Source organism: Gekko japonicus, unplaced genomic scaffold, assembly GCF_001447785.1.
Source record: "Gekko japonicus isolate JY-2015 unplaced genomic scaffold, Gekko_japonicus_V1.1 scaffold2, whole genome shotgun sequence".
NCBI lineage: Eukaryota > Metazoa > Chordata > Lepidosauria > Squamata > Gekkonidae > Gekko > Gekko japonicus.
In genome coordinates, this window is record NW_015175358.1 from 3287007 (window position 1) to 3305442 (window position 18436).

An 18436-nucleotide genomic window follows, 5' to 3' on the forward strand; every position below is an offset into this window, starting at 1 on the left:
TTTATGACCCGTGCAGCAGGATGTGGTCAAAATATTGGCTGCACTCCCTTTACCTTAGTGAAGAGAACATTAGCTTTCTTCATATCTCACATTCAGTGGGAGATGAAAGGAGAAAAAGTTTGACAGGTGCAGAGGACAGTTGAAAGGTAGAATGTAGGAGCATTTTAATCCTCTAGCAAAATCTGGGTTCAAAACTTAACAACACATTTACGCAGTCAATGAATTCAATATACATTTGGTACAATCCACCACGCAAATACTTCATTCATCTAAAATGAAGGTTTTATTTGAGCTTCTGCACACCCTTCACTGAAATTAATGGGCATTTTGCATCTGTAGTTTTTAGTATAGGTGCACTAACAGATACTTAACCTAACAACTAGGCGGGGGCTTAACCAGATGTCTAATTCTTTGTACTTGGAGTAGCTTTGTTAGGGCACCAGAATCTACCTGTGGCTCTGATCCCACAGTATTAACAGCACAATCCTAAGCATGTTTACCTGTGTTATCATCCAGGACCTGGATAGCCCAGGTTAGCCCACTCTCATCAGATCTTGGAAGCAGTGTCAGCCCTGGCTAGTATTTGGATGGGTGACCTTCAAGGAATACCAGGAGCGTGATACAGAGGCAGACAATGGCAAACCACCTCTGAAACATCTCTTGCCTTAAAAATAAGTCTATCTCACCACCTAGTGGTGCATAAACCTAAAAGAGCTAGAACTGCTGGCTGCCAGACAATCTTAGGATCTCCTGGCTATACTATACACACTGTCATATGATAATTAGTTGATCACCCAGGATTTGTTAAAAAGTGTGCTTAAATGGATTAACAATTGCTCAGTTTAGACATCATGCTAAACCACAGTTTGCACTAACCTCAAAAGTATTTGAGCGCCCAAATGGACAAGAAACTACTCATGATTTACAGCTGAATGTCTGCTTTCTTCTTCCATTCTCTCAGAACTCAGCTTCATAATCAGAGTTGGCTAATTGATCATATACCACAGTTTGTAAATTCAGGTATCGTAGCAAAGTATAGTTAAGCTTTCATTGCCCTACTCTACAGTTCAGATGTGCAGTCTTACATGCTGTTAAACACAATGCTACTTAGGAGTACTTTAAAATGTTTTTTTCTCTTACTGGCTATCAAGCTATAAAGATTTCTCTCCTATATGGATATTACTTTGAGAAGTAAGCAATACTTTCTGCATACATATTTTTGATGAAAACAATAATTTGCTTTAAAAGATTTTGTTTTATATCAGAAAATATAGCTCTTGACATAAGAAAAAACAGACATTAAAAAGAGGTAAAGATTAATTCTCTGCATATGGATACGTTAATTGAAACATAAACTGCACATATGTGTGGAGTTAAAAGCTCCGGTTCTCAAAACACTTACCACATGCTGCAAATAGTTACTCCTGTGCAGTTCCATGGACCTCAGTGGAAGGTAATCTAATGACTAAAGCAACAGGGGTGGGAGTTAGGGGAAATGGAGGATCTATTCCAAGCTCTGCCAGTGAATCATTTATTCATTTATCTAATTGTATCCAATCCCTTCCTACATGTGGGCAAGCCAGAATCATGCTGGTACTCTGTGTCTTTCTGAACTTCCATCTATACAACAAGGACCATCATTCTCTCTTCATATCACACAAGACTGCCAGGAAAATTATTTATTCACCTGTACACAGTGTTCTGTATTCAACAGTCCAATGAGTTATTTTATGAAAGGCACTAATGAACTGCTGCAAACAACCTCCTTACTTTAAAACACTAATGTACGAAGTGATTTCCTCTTACTCACTGCTAATCGTTGCTGATAACACATATTAGTGGCCAGTGCTTTTCTGTAAAAATACATTTGGGGGGGGGGGATCCTAAGATCCTCAAAGAAAAAGGCATTCCCCATTCCACAATCCCATTGCCAACCACAGTGGGATACAACAAGACCTTTTCTTTTATCAGTAGGCAGAAAGGATTGTTGGCATCCCGATGGCGGAAGGGAGAGGAGCAGAGCATGTAAAGCCTTAACTGCATCATCCTCCAAAACTGTGGTGCTGTCAAAGAGGCAGGAGGCTTCCCTGGGTTGCAGCCCAGCAAGCCTTCCAACAAAAGCATGCTTACAGCACCTTTGAACTGGTTATGTGAGATCTGGCACAAAGGCACGTGCTTATCTGTTTTACTTGGACTTTGACATTCTGAACAGTTTAATATTTTTGAAGTGAGATGTGGTGTTTGTGGAGACAACAAGATGTATCCAGCCTGCTTCACTGTGATATTCTACAATGAACTAAGAACACACAATATTCACTGGAGCTAACTCCCAAGTAAGAGTTTATAGCTGAGAAGCCTTTGTGGGGCAGGCCGGGTGGAAGGTGTTACTGAGACAAACTGTCAAACTTGCTCTGTCCATGGGATTTATGCACCCACACCTTCCATTAAGTATTGCATAGTTAATAACTGGGATAAATGCTACCCAGTCAAGAACATACAATGAAGACCCAAAGTGGTCTGAGAGTGCGTGTCAATGGAAAATAATGGCCAATTTGCTGTAACCAGATATGGAAACCTTGATGGTTGGGGAAAAGATCTCTGATAGAAAGGTTAAAAAGTTTACGTTTTTTAAACTTAAAACAGAAAGACAGTTCACTTCCCCACCTGCCTCTCAGTTCTGCAGAGCCTTAGAGATAATATCATGCTTTTAGAAGCTTCTGTTTTAAAATGAAGCATTCTCCATTCACAACCAACAAGGAAACTCTAGCTTCTCCCCTCCCCCCTCACCACCCCAGCTTTTCATTTTCATTACAAGAGGGAAACAAATCTTCATATCCCTGTTCTACACTTACAGCACACTAAGCCTTCTTCTTATCTTCTTGCAGCTCTTCCTGATTTATTGTCATGATGCTGCATTTGTAAAACAGAACCATAAAATAAAGAATAGAACATTTCCCAAGCACTACTCCAAAATAAATTATTTCAGATGTATGGAAGCTGCTTAATAAATCCCACTATTCTTGTTTCTTTGGGTATTTTGCAAACTGATTTATAAGTGCAATATCCTCTCTCAAAAATGAGACAATCAACGCAGGATAAAATTATCATGTTATGAAAATAGGGGTCAGGCATTGGTGCTGCTCTTTAAATTAAACTGAGAGGGGAGATATCTTTCACGTGAAATTGACTCTTTTGTCTCAGAAATGAATGTTTTAATCAGCTGCGCTGAAGAGGAGACCTAAAGTAATGTTTGATTTCATGCAAAGGTGCCTGTTGGTTTTCAATGGGCAGGACCTGAATCCCCACATTTTAAACACAAAATAAATTACATAGGCACACTTCAAATGTAGGGAACTATTGGGTGAACCTTTGCTAGTTGGGTGAACCTTTGCTAGTTGGGTGAACCTTTGCTATTTCCTGCCTCCTATAAAACTGCTTCTCAAAATCTGAACTGCCTGCACCAAAAAAATAGAAGACTTGTTACTACTTGTATAATTTGTTAGTTTATCTGCTGTGTTTCTTAAAACCATTTCTTATAATGTTAACCTATTCTTCTTCCAGAGAGCAGTAGTTTATCTCCACAAAACACCTTTGAGGTAAATTAGATTGAGAGATCAAGGACTTGTCCAAAGCTAATCAGTGAACTTGTGAAAATCTGAACCTGGATTCCCACACTCAAGTTCAGCACTGTGACCACTACACTTGTGCTGGTTGTCAGTCAGTCAGTCACCTTTATTGGCATGTAGCACTTGTGCTGGTTATAGGATGTTAATGATACAGATCTAAGGAAGTGAATGCTTTCAGGAGCCATCAGTGAAGGAAATCATGCAGAGCTCTCTACTAAGGTTGCACAGTAATTTCCATAGTGCTCATAAAACTATGATTGAAGTTAATGCTACATGGGTTTTTCCCCCCGTGACAAATTCACCTTTGCTCTGGGCCACCATTTCAGACATTCTCTCCTAGATCCACCTTTTCAATATTTAATGAATTATTCTTGTGCTGCTATTTTATGCAAACGGGGAACATGGACCTTCTTAACATATTGCAACAGTCAAAAGACAGTGATTTAAATTATCATCTGCATGCAATAGGTTATAATAACCAGGCAGACGGATTTTGAAACCATATTTGCTCCCTCAGACAGCACTTCTACAGGCTTAATTGTTTATTTCACTTATATCCTGCCTTTCATGCTAAACTCAACAAGACATGATGCTTTAAGGGGAGAAAGTCGTGCTCTACCTTTCCTTAGGGCACAACTTGACGAGATGTGAGGAAACTCATGACTGGATCCCACAACATCTTTAACTTTGTTCAAAGCATATGTGGGAGGTCTGGATGGAGATCACAGCGCTGTGATAGAGCAGAGGTGAATCCTGCCTACCCATGCCATTTCCTGGATGTCAGTTAGGGGCCTCAACAGCTATTAGCTGTAACTGGGTTCACGATCACTTGAGAGGGCAAATTTCTATCCTGGAAATGGTGCAGCCCCAACATGCTTTTCAAGAAAAATCAAGACATCAGGAGATGTAGCGACGGATCACTTCTGTCTCATCTAATTAAGCTCTCAGTCGCTGTTTGTTTTCTCCCCTTTCCTCTTATTTTCTTTTTTTTTCTACCTTAAGCTACCTTGCTTAACCTTTTCCTGACTCCTGACCATGCAGACTATGAAAATGTAGGAGTTCCTACTTTCTTGGGGACTCCCAAGAAAAAATATCACTTTATAAATTAACCAATGGGGGAGAAAAAAGAAGAAAACCCCCTCAAACTAGGCCAATGAGAACTGATAATCTCTATAACAGAGAGAATATTGAAAGTAAGGGGAGATAGGGAGGGGGGAGAGAGGAATCAGCCTGTTCCAGCCACAGAGAACTTAAGAGTATCCTGCAGCGTGGGACTTAGAATCACAGAACCATAACAGAGTTGGAAGGGGCCATACAGGCTAACCCCCTGCTCAATGCAGGATCAGCCTCAAGCATCCCTGACAAGTATTTGTCTAAATCATCTCCTCCACACTGTTCTTCACAGGCACTCAGCCAATCACTGTATCTCATAATAAAGTGGCCTCCAACCATTATGGTAAATAAAGCAGCAAAAGCAGGCCACTCACAGAAAAGTTAGCTGCAAAAATATGATTTTGTAAATTAACCAAAAGGGGGAAAAAAACTTCCCAAAAAAACAACCTGTTGAGGACTAAGTATGATCCAGAAGGGATAGAATGTTGGGAGCAACTGAGTGTCAGTATATATTCTCCTCCCTACGTTTTCTTTTAAGAAGAAGAAGAAGAGGAGATTGGAAGAGCAACTGAGTGTCCGTATATATTCTCCTCCTTATGTTTTCTTTTAAGAAGAAGAAGAAGAAGAGATTGGATTTATACCCCGCCCTTCACTACCCAAGGGAGTCTCAGAGCAGCTTACAATCTCCTTTCCCTTCCCCTCCCCACAACAGACACCCTGTGAGGTAGGTGGGGCTGAGAGAGCTCTTGACACAAACTGCTCTTTTTCAAGGACAGCTCTTTTCAAAGCTACGGCTTGCCCAAGGTCATCCAGCCAGGTGCAAGTGGAGGAGTGGGAAATCAAACCTGGTTCTCCCAGATTAGAGTCCGCGCACTTAACCACTACAACAAACTGGCTCTCTGTCTACCTTGCTCTCACTACATTGTTTTCTACTTACATACTTTTCTACATAAACTTTGACATTGTTAATGTATTGTCAATATATCTAATTCTCAAACTGGTCTTATCTGTAGGACCTGCCCTTACCACCATAACCCCCCCCCCCGCCACAGCCGTATGAGGAGGAGAGTGGTGGCGGTGCCAGCAGGCAGAATCCAAGTACGTTGGAGGGGGGGAGAAAGTGAAAGAAAAGGTGATTGAGTGGAGGAGGGGGAGAGAGAAACAGTGTCAGGGATGGTGTAGAGAGAGAAGGAGTGATATCAGGCATGGGGAGACAGAGAAAGTGAGAGAGACAAAGAAAGATGGAAAGTAAGAAAAGAGGTGGAGAGAGAGAGAAAGAGAGAGAGAGAGAAGAGAAACGGTGAGGAGGGGTGGTGGGAGAGGGAAGGAAGCAAAGGTGGGGGGAATAGGATGGCCACTACTAAAAGTTCCTTGTGGTTCTCCAATTGTCCCAACGCTTTTGCTTCAGATTTCTGGAACACTACTCACTTCACTAATGAGTTATGTTAGTCTACCGATTGCTCTGACTTACACTGATAATTCACTTTGAGTTTCAGTCAGAAAAGAAGACTATAACAAATACATTGAAAAATAAATTAGCCAACTCAATCCTCTGAGAATGTCTGAGGTGGAGATTTCAAACACTGAGGTGGGATTTCCAAACTGTTTGCCCCTTCTGCAATTCCTCCTGGGCTCTGGGCTTGTATAATTCCGTAATCTCTATGTTACTGGAGTGAGGTACAACAAGTGGATATACTTCTCACCATGCATGGCCTTGGTCAGCTAGCTATTGATGTCCATGAGCTTTTCTATCTTGGTTGCCTCCTTCCATAGTCTTGTGTAAGGAAGAGGTAAGCAGGAGAGAAAGCTGACCAGTAACAACCCTTAATCTACAGGGTTGCTTACTTCCATCTTAAAGATGAATGTGGTGTATATATTATCCACAAAATCTATCAACAAAGCAAAGACCATAAGGTGCAGAAGAGCTCTCTCTGTTTCTGCCAATCAAGCCCAAGCAGACAAGAGGAATAAAGCACATGCATGCTGGTCCCCAAAGGCCCAAATCAATATGCATGGTGTCATATACTCTAAGAGTAGAACAGAAAACCTCCACATGAATACATCTGGGCTATTAGTAAGGATGTTGTGTTTTTTTTAAAGTAGAATGTCAAACCCAAAATAGCATGGTGGGGAAATTATATGTGCGACTCTGCAAATGCTACAAAGGAGTCAGCTGTACAACTTCTAGTCCTGAGATTGGGTCACCTTAAATCAAAAATCTGTCACTCACATTAATCCAGTTCTCTATAAAACACGCTTATTCATGAATACACTGGTGAATTTAATCAAAATGAAAGTGATATAAGATATTTTTAAATGGTTTCTTTTACTGGGTAAACTTTTATGCATGAGTTCAGGTTCATGTAACTCTCTGGGTAGGCAGAATGAAAAAGCTCAGTTATAAGCACACCAAAGACCTCTACATAGATTTAAGAACTGCCATTTGGATCACTTAAATAAAGCATTACGAACACAAAATGTAGAAGCTGACCTAGGAAAAGGCATCACCTCAGCTAATTTCCCTCTCATTGTCTGGGCCCAACCTGACAGAACCTCTGAATGCCACATAAGATGCTAATGGCACATACTTTATGGAGTAAAACACAACAAAAGTAAGAGGGAAAAGAGGAAAGGTTACTCACAGTAGGTAGTTGACTAGAGAGGAGATGTCCATCTTGGCTCAACATATTAGACACCATGATGGCTGGAAGGTCCATATTCTGGTAGGAATATGCTGGTATCAGGCTATTTGGAGGGAGACTGTGGCACAGTGAATGATATCCAGTTTCATGGTCCACCAAATGAAGAAGGGAAGGGTCTGGGAGGTTGGGAGGAGTAATAGGAGGGATTTCGTAGTCTTCATTATTCTCACTCTGACCATTGTATGTCTAAAAGAAAAATTGAAAAGCATTTTCACTAAGAACTTCCCACTTTGTCCAAAGTAAGCCTCACTTGATTGTCTTGGGCAGCCAAAGTGCCCATTCATTCTGTAAAGACTGAACACGCACAGTTCTATTAAAACTATTTCTAAGTATACAGAAATGCAGAGATATTTTCAGTACAGCTATTCTTGTTTTGAGTAGGTCAATCCTATGCATGTGTACTCAGGAGTTCCATTAAGTTTTGTGTTGCTTATTTTCAAGTAAGGATGCATAGCCCAAGAGAAGGAACATGCATAGCCCAAGAGAAGGAACATTAAAATGGATCAGATATTAACCAGTGAAATGTTTGTGGTACAACAAAATGCACCACATGAATCTTGAATGAAGACCATTTCTTGCGACTGGGGGAGAGGGGTAAAAATCTAAAGAGGAAGCTTCTGAAAATGTTTATAGTCTTAACTCTCCTGACATATATGAATGAAGGCCCCCCCCCAATACAGCATATGTGCCCAAATGATACATAACATTCACATTTGTATGTAACATGAAACCATGGTCAATACTTACTATGGTTAACAGACCCACTTCAGAGCCTGGTTTCAAGGGCCTTAATTAACCATAGTTAACACAGTGAATTGCATTTGGATGATCAATGAACTATGCTTAGTTTAAACCACTGTTTCATGTTACATCTGACACAACCCAAGGGTTTTGCACAAAGAAAGCTGCCAGCTAAAACCCTGGCATTTCTACTGAAATACTCTCAGGCAACAGGTGAAAAATTGTTTTCTTCCTGGAGGCCCTAGAGAATTCCTGTCACTCAGAGAAAATGATACCAAACTAATAGTTCAATATGGTCTTTATATGTGTTTTAAATGTGTGTGTGTGTGTGTGTGTGTCAAGAACTGCAAAGCAGTTCAGCAGAAAGCTCTCAACCTCCTCTCTGCTCTTCCTTTAAAGCACAGGAAACCTGTCACCCACTTTGTACCCTCTGTCTAGTTCTGCTAGTTCTGTTCAATTAGACAACTGAGATTTGTTTCAATCACAATGCCTTTCAGCGAACAAAAGCATCATATACCAGATCAAAATCAGAATCAAAGCTATATACATGGAAATCAAATTAGACAATTTCCAGTGAACACATTCTTGGCTGCGGCACCTTCCTGGTGGAACACTCCCCCTAGTGAGATCAGGGCCCTGCAGGATCTAACACAGTTCCTCAGGGCCTGTAAAACGGAGATGTTCCACCAGGCCTATAGTTGAGGTAGTGACAATTCAACTACAATGGCCTCCCCTGCTTTGCTCTGCTATGGCTCTGGTCACACGTAAGGGTTTGGGCCGGGAGAGGGACGGATCGGGGGCACAGCAAACAGGCGCGATCGCACCGCAACATCTGGGAAGCGGTGCGCACCCGTCCCCGATCCGGCCCTTAAGGCTGAAAACCCACTGCAAAAAAGAACCACCCCTAAAGGTGGACTTACCAGAAAGGCCACACAAGCGTGGCCGTGTGATCGTCGGTGTGTCCTTCTGCCGGCGCATCCAAGGCTCCTGGCCGAACTGTGCATGCTCACAAATGTGCAGTTCGGCAGCCTCCCTCTCTGTTTTGTGGCTTTCTCCCCGGTCTCCCCGGCATCTGATCGTGCCGGGGAGCAAGTGCGCGGCGGCTCACAGGATCTGTGTGATCCCGCCGCCGCGTGCCTATTTTGGTGCGGCTTTCAAAGGCCACACTTTGCCCGTGCATTCCCCCCTCCTGTGTGGCAGGGACTTATGTTTAGCTTAGCTCTGTCTAGCAGCATTTTGATCCATCATAGCTGCTCTAGTCACCTACCCACTTCCCCTGCACTGTTTAGATCTGTAGCTATATACGGTAGCAATGGAAACTTTATCCAATTCAGCAAATTGTCTTGCTGATGCCCCTTGAGGTTTTTATATAGTAATACTGTTTTGTAACTGTTTTATGGCTATATTTTATTTTTAAAGCTTTGTATGTTTTTAAGAATGTTGTAACCCACCCTAAGCCTGCTGCATGGGGGAGGGCAGGCTAGAGCAACAAAAAAATAAATAAATAAAATTCACACCTTGTGCCTGCAAGTTATTCACACAACATCTACTAACACAAATTTGGCAAGTTAAATTCACTATTAGTTGCTGTACATTTTCCGGGCTATATGGCCGTGGTCTTGGCACTGTAGGACCTGACGTTTCGCCAGCAGCTGTGACTGGCATCCTCAGAGGTATAACACAGAAAGATGGAGTACTCTCTGTATCAAGCTGAGAAGAAAAAAATGGTAGGCAGGTAATTTATATCTACTCCAGAAGGTGGGGTAGGGCTGAGTCATTATCTTGTAGGAGTTTCCCAGGCTGTGACATGCTGATGGAGGAGCTTTCCTGAGGAGGTTCTTTTGCATATGGATTGGCTGTTGAAATTCTAATCTTCTCTGTAGTGCTACTGTAAGATGTAGAGCATTTTGTGTTTTTCAGGACAGGAAACCATGCCCTATTTATTTTTAAACTCTGAGGAAAAACAGTCTTCAATAGGAAAAGTGTTTTTGCCATATAAAAGGAATCACAGATCAGATGGGAAAACTTATGAAAAAACACAACCTACAAACAGTATTCAGGCTCACTAGAAAAATACAACACATGCTATGATCGGCAAAAGACAGAAGAGACCCCCTCACTTCTGCAGGAGTAAACCGCATACAATGCAGTTGTAGGCAGGTTTACATCGGGACCACACAGTGTAGCATTCAGACAAGAATAAAAGAACATGAAAGACACTGCAGACTGGGTCAACCTGAAAAATCAGCAGTGGGTGAACATAGTCTAACTCAAACAGGACACAGTATCTTGTTCCAAGACACTGAAAAGCTGAACAACACATCCAGTTACCATGTCAGATTACACAGGGAAGCCACTGAAATTCATAAACACAATTTCAACAGGAAAGAATAGAGTTTAAAAATAAATAGGGCATGGTTTCCTGTCCTGAAAAACACAAAATGCTCTACATCTTACAATAGAATTTCAACAGCCAATCCATATGCAAAAGAACCTCCTCAGGAAAGCTCCTCCATTAGCATACAGCCTGGAAAATCTACAGCAACTAATAAACTCCGGCCATGAAAGCCTTTGACAACATATTAAATTCACTATCTTTCTATATTTTTATAAAGATACCTGGAGAGATTAAAGCCTTGTCCCTGTTTATCCCAGTGAACATATACGGCTACATAAAGGATTGCAGCCCTTTGCCCCTAGGCAAGAGTTGTACGGGTGCTCCTGGAGATGTAAAATTTCCAGAAATTTTGAGGGCTCTGAGTAAAAAAGACTCCTTCCCCTAAAACAAAGCAGAAATGCTGGGGAAAATGTGAATATATGCAATATTTACTTTCCTATCAAACATAAAATACATCATTTATAACTTAGCATACAGAACTGCGCTGTTTGACATTAGCAATGAAATGAGAAAATAAATTTTGTAGTAAAGAAAAGTATACGACTACCAGCATATTTGGGTTTCCAGTGAAATTTCATAACACTGAAAACCCTGAACCTTTAATAATGTATTATCATCAAGCATATTATTGCACATTAATTGTTGCCCAAACGATTCACATTGCCCAAATGATTCACAAGCATGGACGGCTTCAAGAGGGAATTAGATAAACATATGGAGCAGAGATCCATCAGTGGCTATTAGCAACAAGGTATAGATAGGAACTCTTAGTCTGGGGCAAGTGATGCTCTGTATTCTTGGTGCTTGGGGGGGTCAACAGTGGGAGGGCTTCTGATGTCCTGGCCCCACTGCTGGACCTCCTGATGGCACCTGGTATTTTTGGCCACTGTGTGACAGAGTGTTGGACTAGATGGGCCATTGGCCTGATCCAACATTAGCTTCTCTTATGTTCTTATATTCTTAAGCAATAAACACATTCTTGAAAATATGTTGTATATGTCTACAATACTCATAGCAATTATCATTACATTATCTAATGCTATAGGCTGTTTTACATAAACATTTTCATGCTACATGTCTTGAGTGAGTAATTCCAAAGGAGAAAACATATCGCAGGAGTTTTAGTTAAAGGTTGAGAAAACACAGATTCCCCTTCAATTCCCTTGTGATAGCAGGAAATAGTGGCCAGGTGGACCTTTAAGATGGAGAATGCTAAGTCTTCAGATTTCAGATGTAACAAATAATCAAATATAACTTGAAGGCAGCCGCACCTGGAGATACACCTTTCTTATGGTACCAGTTGGGAAATTGCTCCCATTTACGCATATAAGACTTCCTTGTGGAAGGCTTGTGTGACTATAACAGTACCTCATTGATCAGAAAAATCAGATCTTTTTCTCCAGCCTCCAAGCTGTGAGGCTGAGGCGGTCCAAATCACGATGATGCACCTGGTTGATGCTGGTCAAATCTGAGCATTTTTGAAGGGGGAGAAACTGACCCCAGGACACCACCATAAGAACAGAGAACCATATTTGACGAGGCCAAAAAGGTACTAGTAGGATCATGTATGATCCCTCTGTCCTGGCCTTCTCTATTACCCTGACAAGAAGTGGAAATGGAGGGATTGTGTAAAACAGGGTATGTTGCCAGCACAGCTGAAATGCATCTCCTAGGGAACCCCGCCCTATGCCTGCATGAGAACAGAACTGCTTTGCCTTCTTGTTCTTCTGTGTGGCAAACTGATCAACATCTGGGGTCCCTCAGAGGGCAAAAAGCAGCTCCAGGTAAGTGGCCTTTATGGACCACTCATGGGAGAGTTTTCCAGCTCTGCTCAGCCTGTTGGCTTCCATGCTCAATTGTCCAGGGGATCGCTTGCATGGAAGCATTTAGCTCTACTCTACTGCAGTGTTCCATGAAAGAGGGGCTTCTCGACATAGACTCTTGGGCCCTGTACCACCGTGTTTGTTTAGGTAAAAAGTTGCTGTTGTATTGTCTGTCCAAAAGTTGATGGAATGGTTCCGAAAAAATATCTGAGAAACAACTAAGGGCATAACATACTGCTCACAGTTCTAGAATGTTAATGTGTAGCAGCTTTTCATCTTCTGACCAAGTACCCCTAGTCAACAATCCCTCGCAGTGAGCACCCCATCCCCAGAGCAAGGCATCTCTTGAAAGGACTAGTTCATGCAGAGAGAGACCCCAAAATATATTCCCTTGGATAAAATGGTCACCTAAGGCCATCATAACAAGGACTATAGGACAGGCCTGGGGATGGAGAATCTGTGCCATAGGGAATGAACCCCAACTCTATAGCAAGACAAAAACCAGAGTTGTAGGGGCCGTATCTGTAGTCTGGCCATAGGCAGGACTGCAGTTGTGGATGCCATATATCCCAGTAGCTCCAATAAATTGTACTCTCTGTGAAGGGACTAATTGTAATTTCTCCCATTTTACCTACGATCCTAGCTTTTTCACAGGTCTCTAAGACAAGAGCATATTGACTCAATACCTTCTCACTAAAATCTGCTACCAATAACCAGTCATCCAAATAGGGAAATATGTGGCAACCCCAGAGACGGAGGTAAGCAATAACTGGAGCCAGGCACTTCGAGAACATCATAGGGGCTGTAGATAGGCCAAAAGGGAGAATGGTATATTGAAAAACTTGTTCCTCACAACAAAACTGTAGAAAATTTGATGTTGAGGGTGGATAGAGACATGAAAATAGGCATCCTTCAAATCAATAACTATGAAGCAGTAATTAACTTTTAATAATTGTAAAATTGAAGTAATGGACACCATACGAAACTTTGAAACATGCAGAAAAATATTCAGTTTTCTAAGGTCTAAAATGGGTCTAACTCCCCCATTTTTTTTGTGCACTAGAAACATACTAGAAAAAAATCCCTCAGAAGCCTGAGTCTCAGCAACTTCTTCAATGGCACCTTTATCTATTAAGGAGGCCAAAGCTTGGATGAGACCTGACTCTGCTTAGGTGGAACCCCTTGATAGTAAAACACAAGAGGGAAAGGACTTAAATTCTATCTTGTAACCAAACTTAACAACAGACAAGACCCACTGGTCTGAGGTAATCTCCTTCCAGGCTAACTTCAAATTGAGTCCATCTACCCCTAGACTTAACAGGGACTGGCAATGATGACCCTAGTCAGAACACTTACTTTTGGGCTGAGGTGGTCTCCCTAGAGGAGGGCAGTTGTGGGTTCAACCTAGGTCGATTTGAGGTCTTCTGTCTATGGAAGCCCTGCTGCTGATTAAATGGCTTAGGGTTAGGATATTGCAACCCTTAGGGGCCAGAAAAGTGACAATGCTTTGGTAGGGATGCAAGGAATGGTCTCACAAAGGGCCGTTGTTTGAACTGGGAGGTAGACGAATGTGAGATTCTTTTTTATCATAATTAGTGTTTTGTTCTTTTTTAAAATCATAGACAGTGTTTCATTCATCTTGGAAGAAAACTGCATGGACCCTTCGAAAAGTAAGTCTTCTCCATAGGCAAAGCTGTAGATCTCAACCAGGTGTGACACCGTAGAACAATGGAGCTTGCCATAGCTCTAGCTGCAGAATCTGCCAAGTGACAATCGGTGTTAATTTGCTGTTTGGAGAGCTTAATGGCTTCTGCATGGAGGACTTTGGCAAGAGGACACTTCTCTCTAGGAATGGGAGGATCCTTTCCCACAGGAACAGTTGATAACCAGTCATAGTTTTTTTTCATAATTAGCAATCTTGAAAGTCAAGGCTGCAGAAGAATCTAACTTTCTTTCCAGAACAACTAATCTCTCCCTTCCCTGTTGATTGGAGCAGATTGATAGGCCTGAGAGCCCTTTGGCTGCATCTCCTCTGTGACCAATGATGGAGAGGGATGAGTCATCAAGTAGTTAAATGGCTCCTTTTTAATCTTGTAAAAATGCTCTACCCTTCTGTAAATGGGCTGAAGGGAATCAGGTTTTCCCCACAACTCCTGTGTGAGATCTTCAAGACCTTCCAATACCAGGAAGGCAATCATTCCAGGAGAGTCTGAATAAAGACGACTCAAAACTTTGTCTTTGGGCTTGTGCTCGGATGTTATAACTTCTATTTTGAGGGATCCATTCGAATCATTTGTTCCCCAGTACTGTCAGATACATCAGATTCCAATGCCGCTTCTTCTCCCTTAATTGGGGGAATAGGAGAATGCGGTCTATGCAACATTGTTGCTGACGGTGGATACAAAGAGGCCCACTGTGAGTAATGATACAAGTTCACATTTCTGGAGGTGGCAAAGTTATCACCCCACTCCTCCAAATATCCCAGTGAGATCACGTATGTGTGTGATAGCCATCGTAAAGGTAGATGAGGTTGTAATAACAGAACCATAGCCATCTGTTCCGGTTTGGATTCAGCTGGGATCTGGCCTTGTGGTAGACTGGTATTTCCATCACTGTCAGGTATGGAAAGCAGAGGAGACCTTGGAACCAGGGACGGGCTCCTGGGCTTTTCCTGTAAGGCCAGCAATAGTTCCAGCACGGAAATGGGGGCGCTGGGTTGTTGTGCCACTTCATGCTTCTCCTTTGTCTTGCCCTTAGGCTTTTTGACTGCAGGTTCAGAGGAAGTACACTGGATTCGAGGACAGCATGACCACGATCAGGCCCACTGAGAGACGGGTCCGGGCAGTGGAACCGAACACGTAAATTCTGAAGAAGCCAACTTCGGCAGTTTTTCCACAGCCAATTTAGTTGCGGGCTTTAACAGCCTTTATCCCTACACTGCTGCCTTCAGTTTAGATGCCCTATCACCCTGGGCCTTTGGGGTGAAGCGCTGGCAGGCCTTACAAGTGGCCACAGTATGCCCTTCATCCAGACAGAACAGACAGAGGTTGTGTTTCTCGGTCTGGGTCATCTTTGCTCCACAATGGGAGCACTTCTTAAAAAGAGCCTTATGAGCCATGTTGATGACTCAGAAGCCAGTGTAGCTTTCGCAATCTAGATGAAATCCAAACCATAGCTGGAGACTAATGCCCAACCGACTCCTTCAGCAGCAAAAGAGGAACTGAGGGTAGAGGGGGTGATGCTGTGCAGGAGCACATGGCTCCTGGGCAGGAACAAGCTTTGGCTCTGGCACACGATGCCCCCTGGAGGCTCTTAGCTGTAAAACCTATCTGATGACAGGCCTCCTCATGCACAGTCCCCGTGTGGGACTGCACAGAAGATCGCTGATGAATATACGTTGCCCGTTTTGAAACACCTACATTGGTTCCCAGTCTGTTTTTTAGTTCAATTAAAGGTGGTTCTGGTTATGACCTTAATGCCCTTCATGGCATGGGACCCACATATCTGAAGGACTATCTCTTTCTATATGTCACTGTGCACCAAATACGGTCATCCCACAGTCATTTGCTAGGTATCCCACCACGTAGGGTAGCCTGTCTGGCATTGATCAGGGTACGGGCCTTTTCCATCATGGCTTCAGCCTTGTAGAATAGGCTCCCTGAACAAGTGAGGGGCCCCCTCCCTGGAGATCTTCAGGAGGCACTGCAAGGTCTGTCTGTTTGCCAGGGCTTTTGAGGGGGATTAAACAGCAGACATTTTTAAGCAGGGAGGGATTTGGGGATTCCGATTTTATCTTTGGTTTTAGCTGGGGATGCTTTAACTATTATTGTAAGCCGCCTTGAACCAAGAGGAAAGGCAGGATATAACTTTTTAAATAAAATAAACAAACAAATGTCCTTGGGGGAGAGTTTGTGGATTTTTTCCAAGGCTTCATATCTCTAGGTTTTCCAATGTACATTCAAAACTTTTACAAACATGAGCTCCATTACTATGTTGTTGGAGGGGCACACAATGGGGTGGATCCAGCCAGCTTTTTCAGTCTTACCCTCCTGTCCCACATGTCTTTTGTCTATGCAGGTCCCATAATTCCCTGCATAGCCTTTTGGTGGTCTAAAGGGACCCCTTCTCCCTTTTTCACCTGCAGAAAAATTGGCCGAATCCAATCCAATGAGACTGAACAAACAAGGGGAGGGCTGTGGCTCAGTGGCAGAGTATCTGCATAGCATGCAGAAGGTCCCAGGTTCAATCCCCAGCATCTCTAGTTAAAAACATCAGGTTGTAGATGATGTGAAAGACCTTTGCCTGAGACGCTGGAGAGCTGCTGCAAGTTTGAGTAGACAATACTGACTTGGAATATAAGGCAGTTTCATGAGTTCATGACCCTGAAAACACTGAAGATGATGGCGAAGCCCTTGTATGCTCAACAGTTCGAAGTATGGATCAGGGCTCCTGCATGCATAAGAGAGTTGTTCTTTATTTCATCACCGTCAGTTCCATCAAAGAACAAAAGGTAAATTAAAAATGTTATATGCAATGTGAACAGTAAATGTTTGTACAGAATGTCTGGAGTTTTGCTGAAGTCTTAGAAAGAGCAAACTTTTAATACTTCTGTAAAAAAAAAATAGCAATGGAAACCAAAGGCCTGATTTTAACCTATATACATCAAATGGGATCAACAGATCTACCATCCATTTCCCCCCAAAGCTGTTTGTTCTGTCATCTTAGAGCATATTACAGTCTCACATAACCCTGGTTCTTCACTTTTCTTTCGATCTGCTGCTACTAAATTGATAGTAAGAATTAACATTGCAAACTTTTTATTTTCACATTCAGAAAGGCCTGAACTGTTATTTTATTACTGTTTTTTCCTACTAGAGAATATTGTAGTTTACAGATTCAGCCATTATTCTATAAAATCTAAGACAATGTATGTTTTTGCATAAATAATTTCCTGTCTAGTATAAAAATATGGTTCTTCCAAAATCAGTGGTTTGGCCAGGTCTTGAAAAATTTCCCACAGTCACACAGGAAAATGTGGCGGCAGCAGTATAGGTATTCAAACCTAAATCTCCCAGACACAGTCCTCGACCCTCTAAACCCCTTTCCCACAATGAACATACCCAGATTTTCACTGTTCCCAGAAATAGTGAACCACAGGTTAAACACAAGGTAGATTAAATCCAGCTTCCCTCAAGGAAGCCTTCCTCCAACTTAAGTGGCTCTTCCTCCATGGGAAGTAGAATTGCTAACAGGCTTGGAGGAAAATATCCTGTTGCTTTAACAGAGGTTTAATGTGCAGAAATGGGCAGTGGAAGCTTTTCATGGCATGGAGTTACATGACATCTCATTAAGATGGCCATTCCTCCCCCTTGTGGGCAATTGGCAGCCTTAAATAGAAGAGCCAGTTAAGTTGGAAGACAGTTTCAAAATTTGCTTGGTGGAGTGGTAGGGCAGGGGTAGGATCTAACTCAGTATCTCTGACTGCCTTATCTTTTACCTGCACTGTATGCAAATACCATCCACAGCAGCTATAACAGGAACTCAGCTAACATTTTCTACAGTGAACAGCAGGGGTCTTTTCATAGAAAAAGAGCTGCAGGAGCTCATTAGCATATGGTATGCTAATGAGCTACTAGGCTATTAGCATATGCCACCCCCTGACATCACTGGAAGTGATGTCAGAAGGGGAAGCAAAAGGGGGGAAGCATCTTCAAAAGCCTCCCCTCCCCTTTCCCAGCTGGCCTGCGGGGGGGGGGGGAGCAAAGAGAGAAGGGGTTTAAAGTTTAAACCCCTTCTCACTAGAGTTGGGCCACAGAAGGAGGAAAGTGGGAAGGAAAGAGAGAGAGTAGAGAGAAGGAAAGAAGGGAGGAAAGACGGAAAGAGGGAAAGAAAGAGAAGGAAAGAAGGAAGAAAGGAAGGAAAGAGGTGATAAAAAGAGAAAAGGAAAGAGGGAAAGAAAGAGAGAGAAGGAAAGGAGGAGGGAATGAGGGAAAGGAGGAAAAACAGAAGAGGAGAAGGAGAGAAGGAGAGAAA

At 42.4% G+C, this 18436-nt stretch overlaps 1 protein-coding gene across 2 annotated transcripts in view; it reads right to left on the reverse strand.

Moving 5' to 3' along the window:
- Nucleotides 1-18436, reverse strand: part of TOX2 (TOX high mobility group box family member 2) — a 358898-nt gene that overhangs the window by 165551 nt on the left and 174911 nt on the right. For both annotated transcript variants that reach the window (XM_015425269.1, XM_015425268.1), the window contains exon 3: nt 7382-7627. In XM_015425269.1, coding sequence (XP_015280755.1) covers nt 7382-7627 — 246 coding nt within the window. The remainder of the gene's footprint in view (nt 1-7381; nt 7628-18436) is intronic.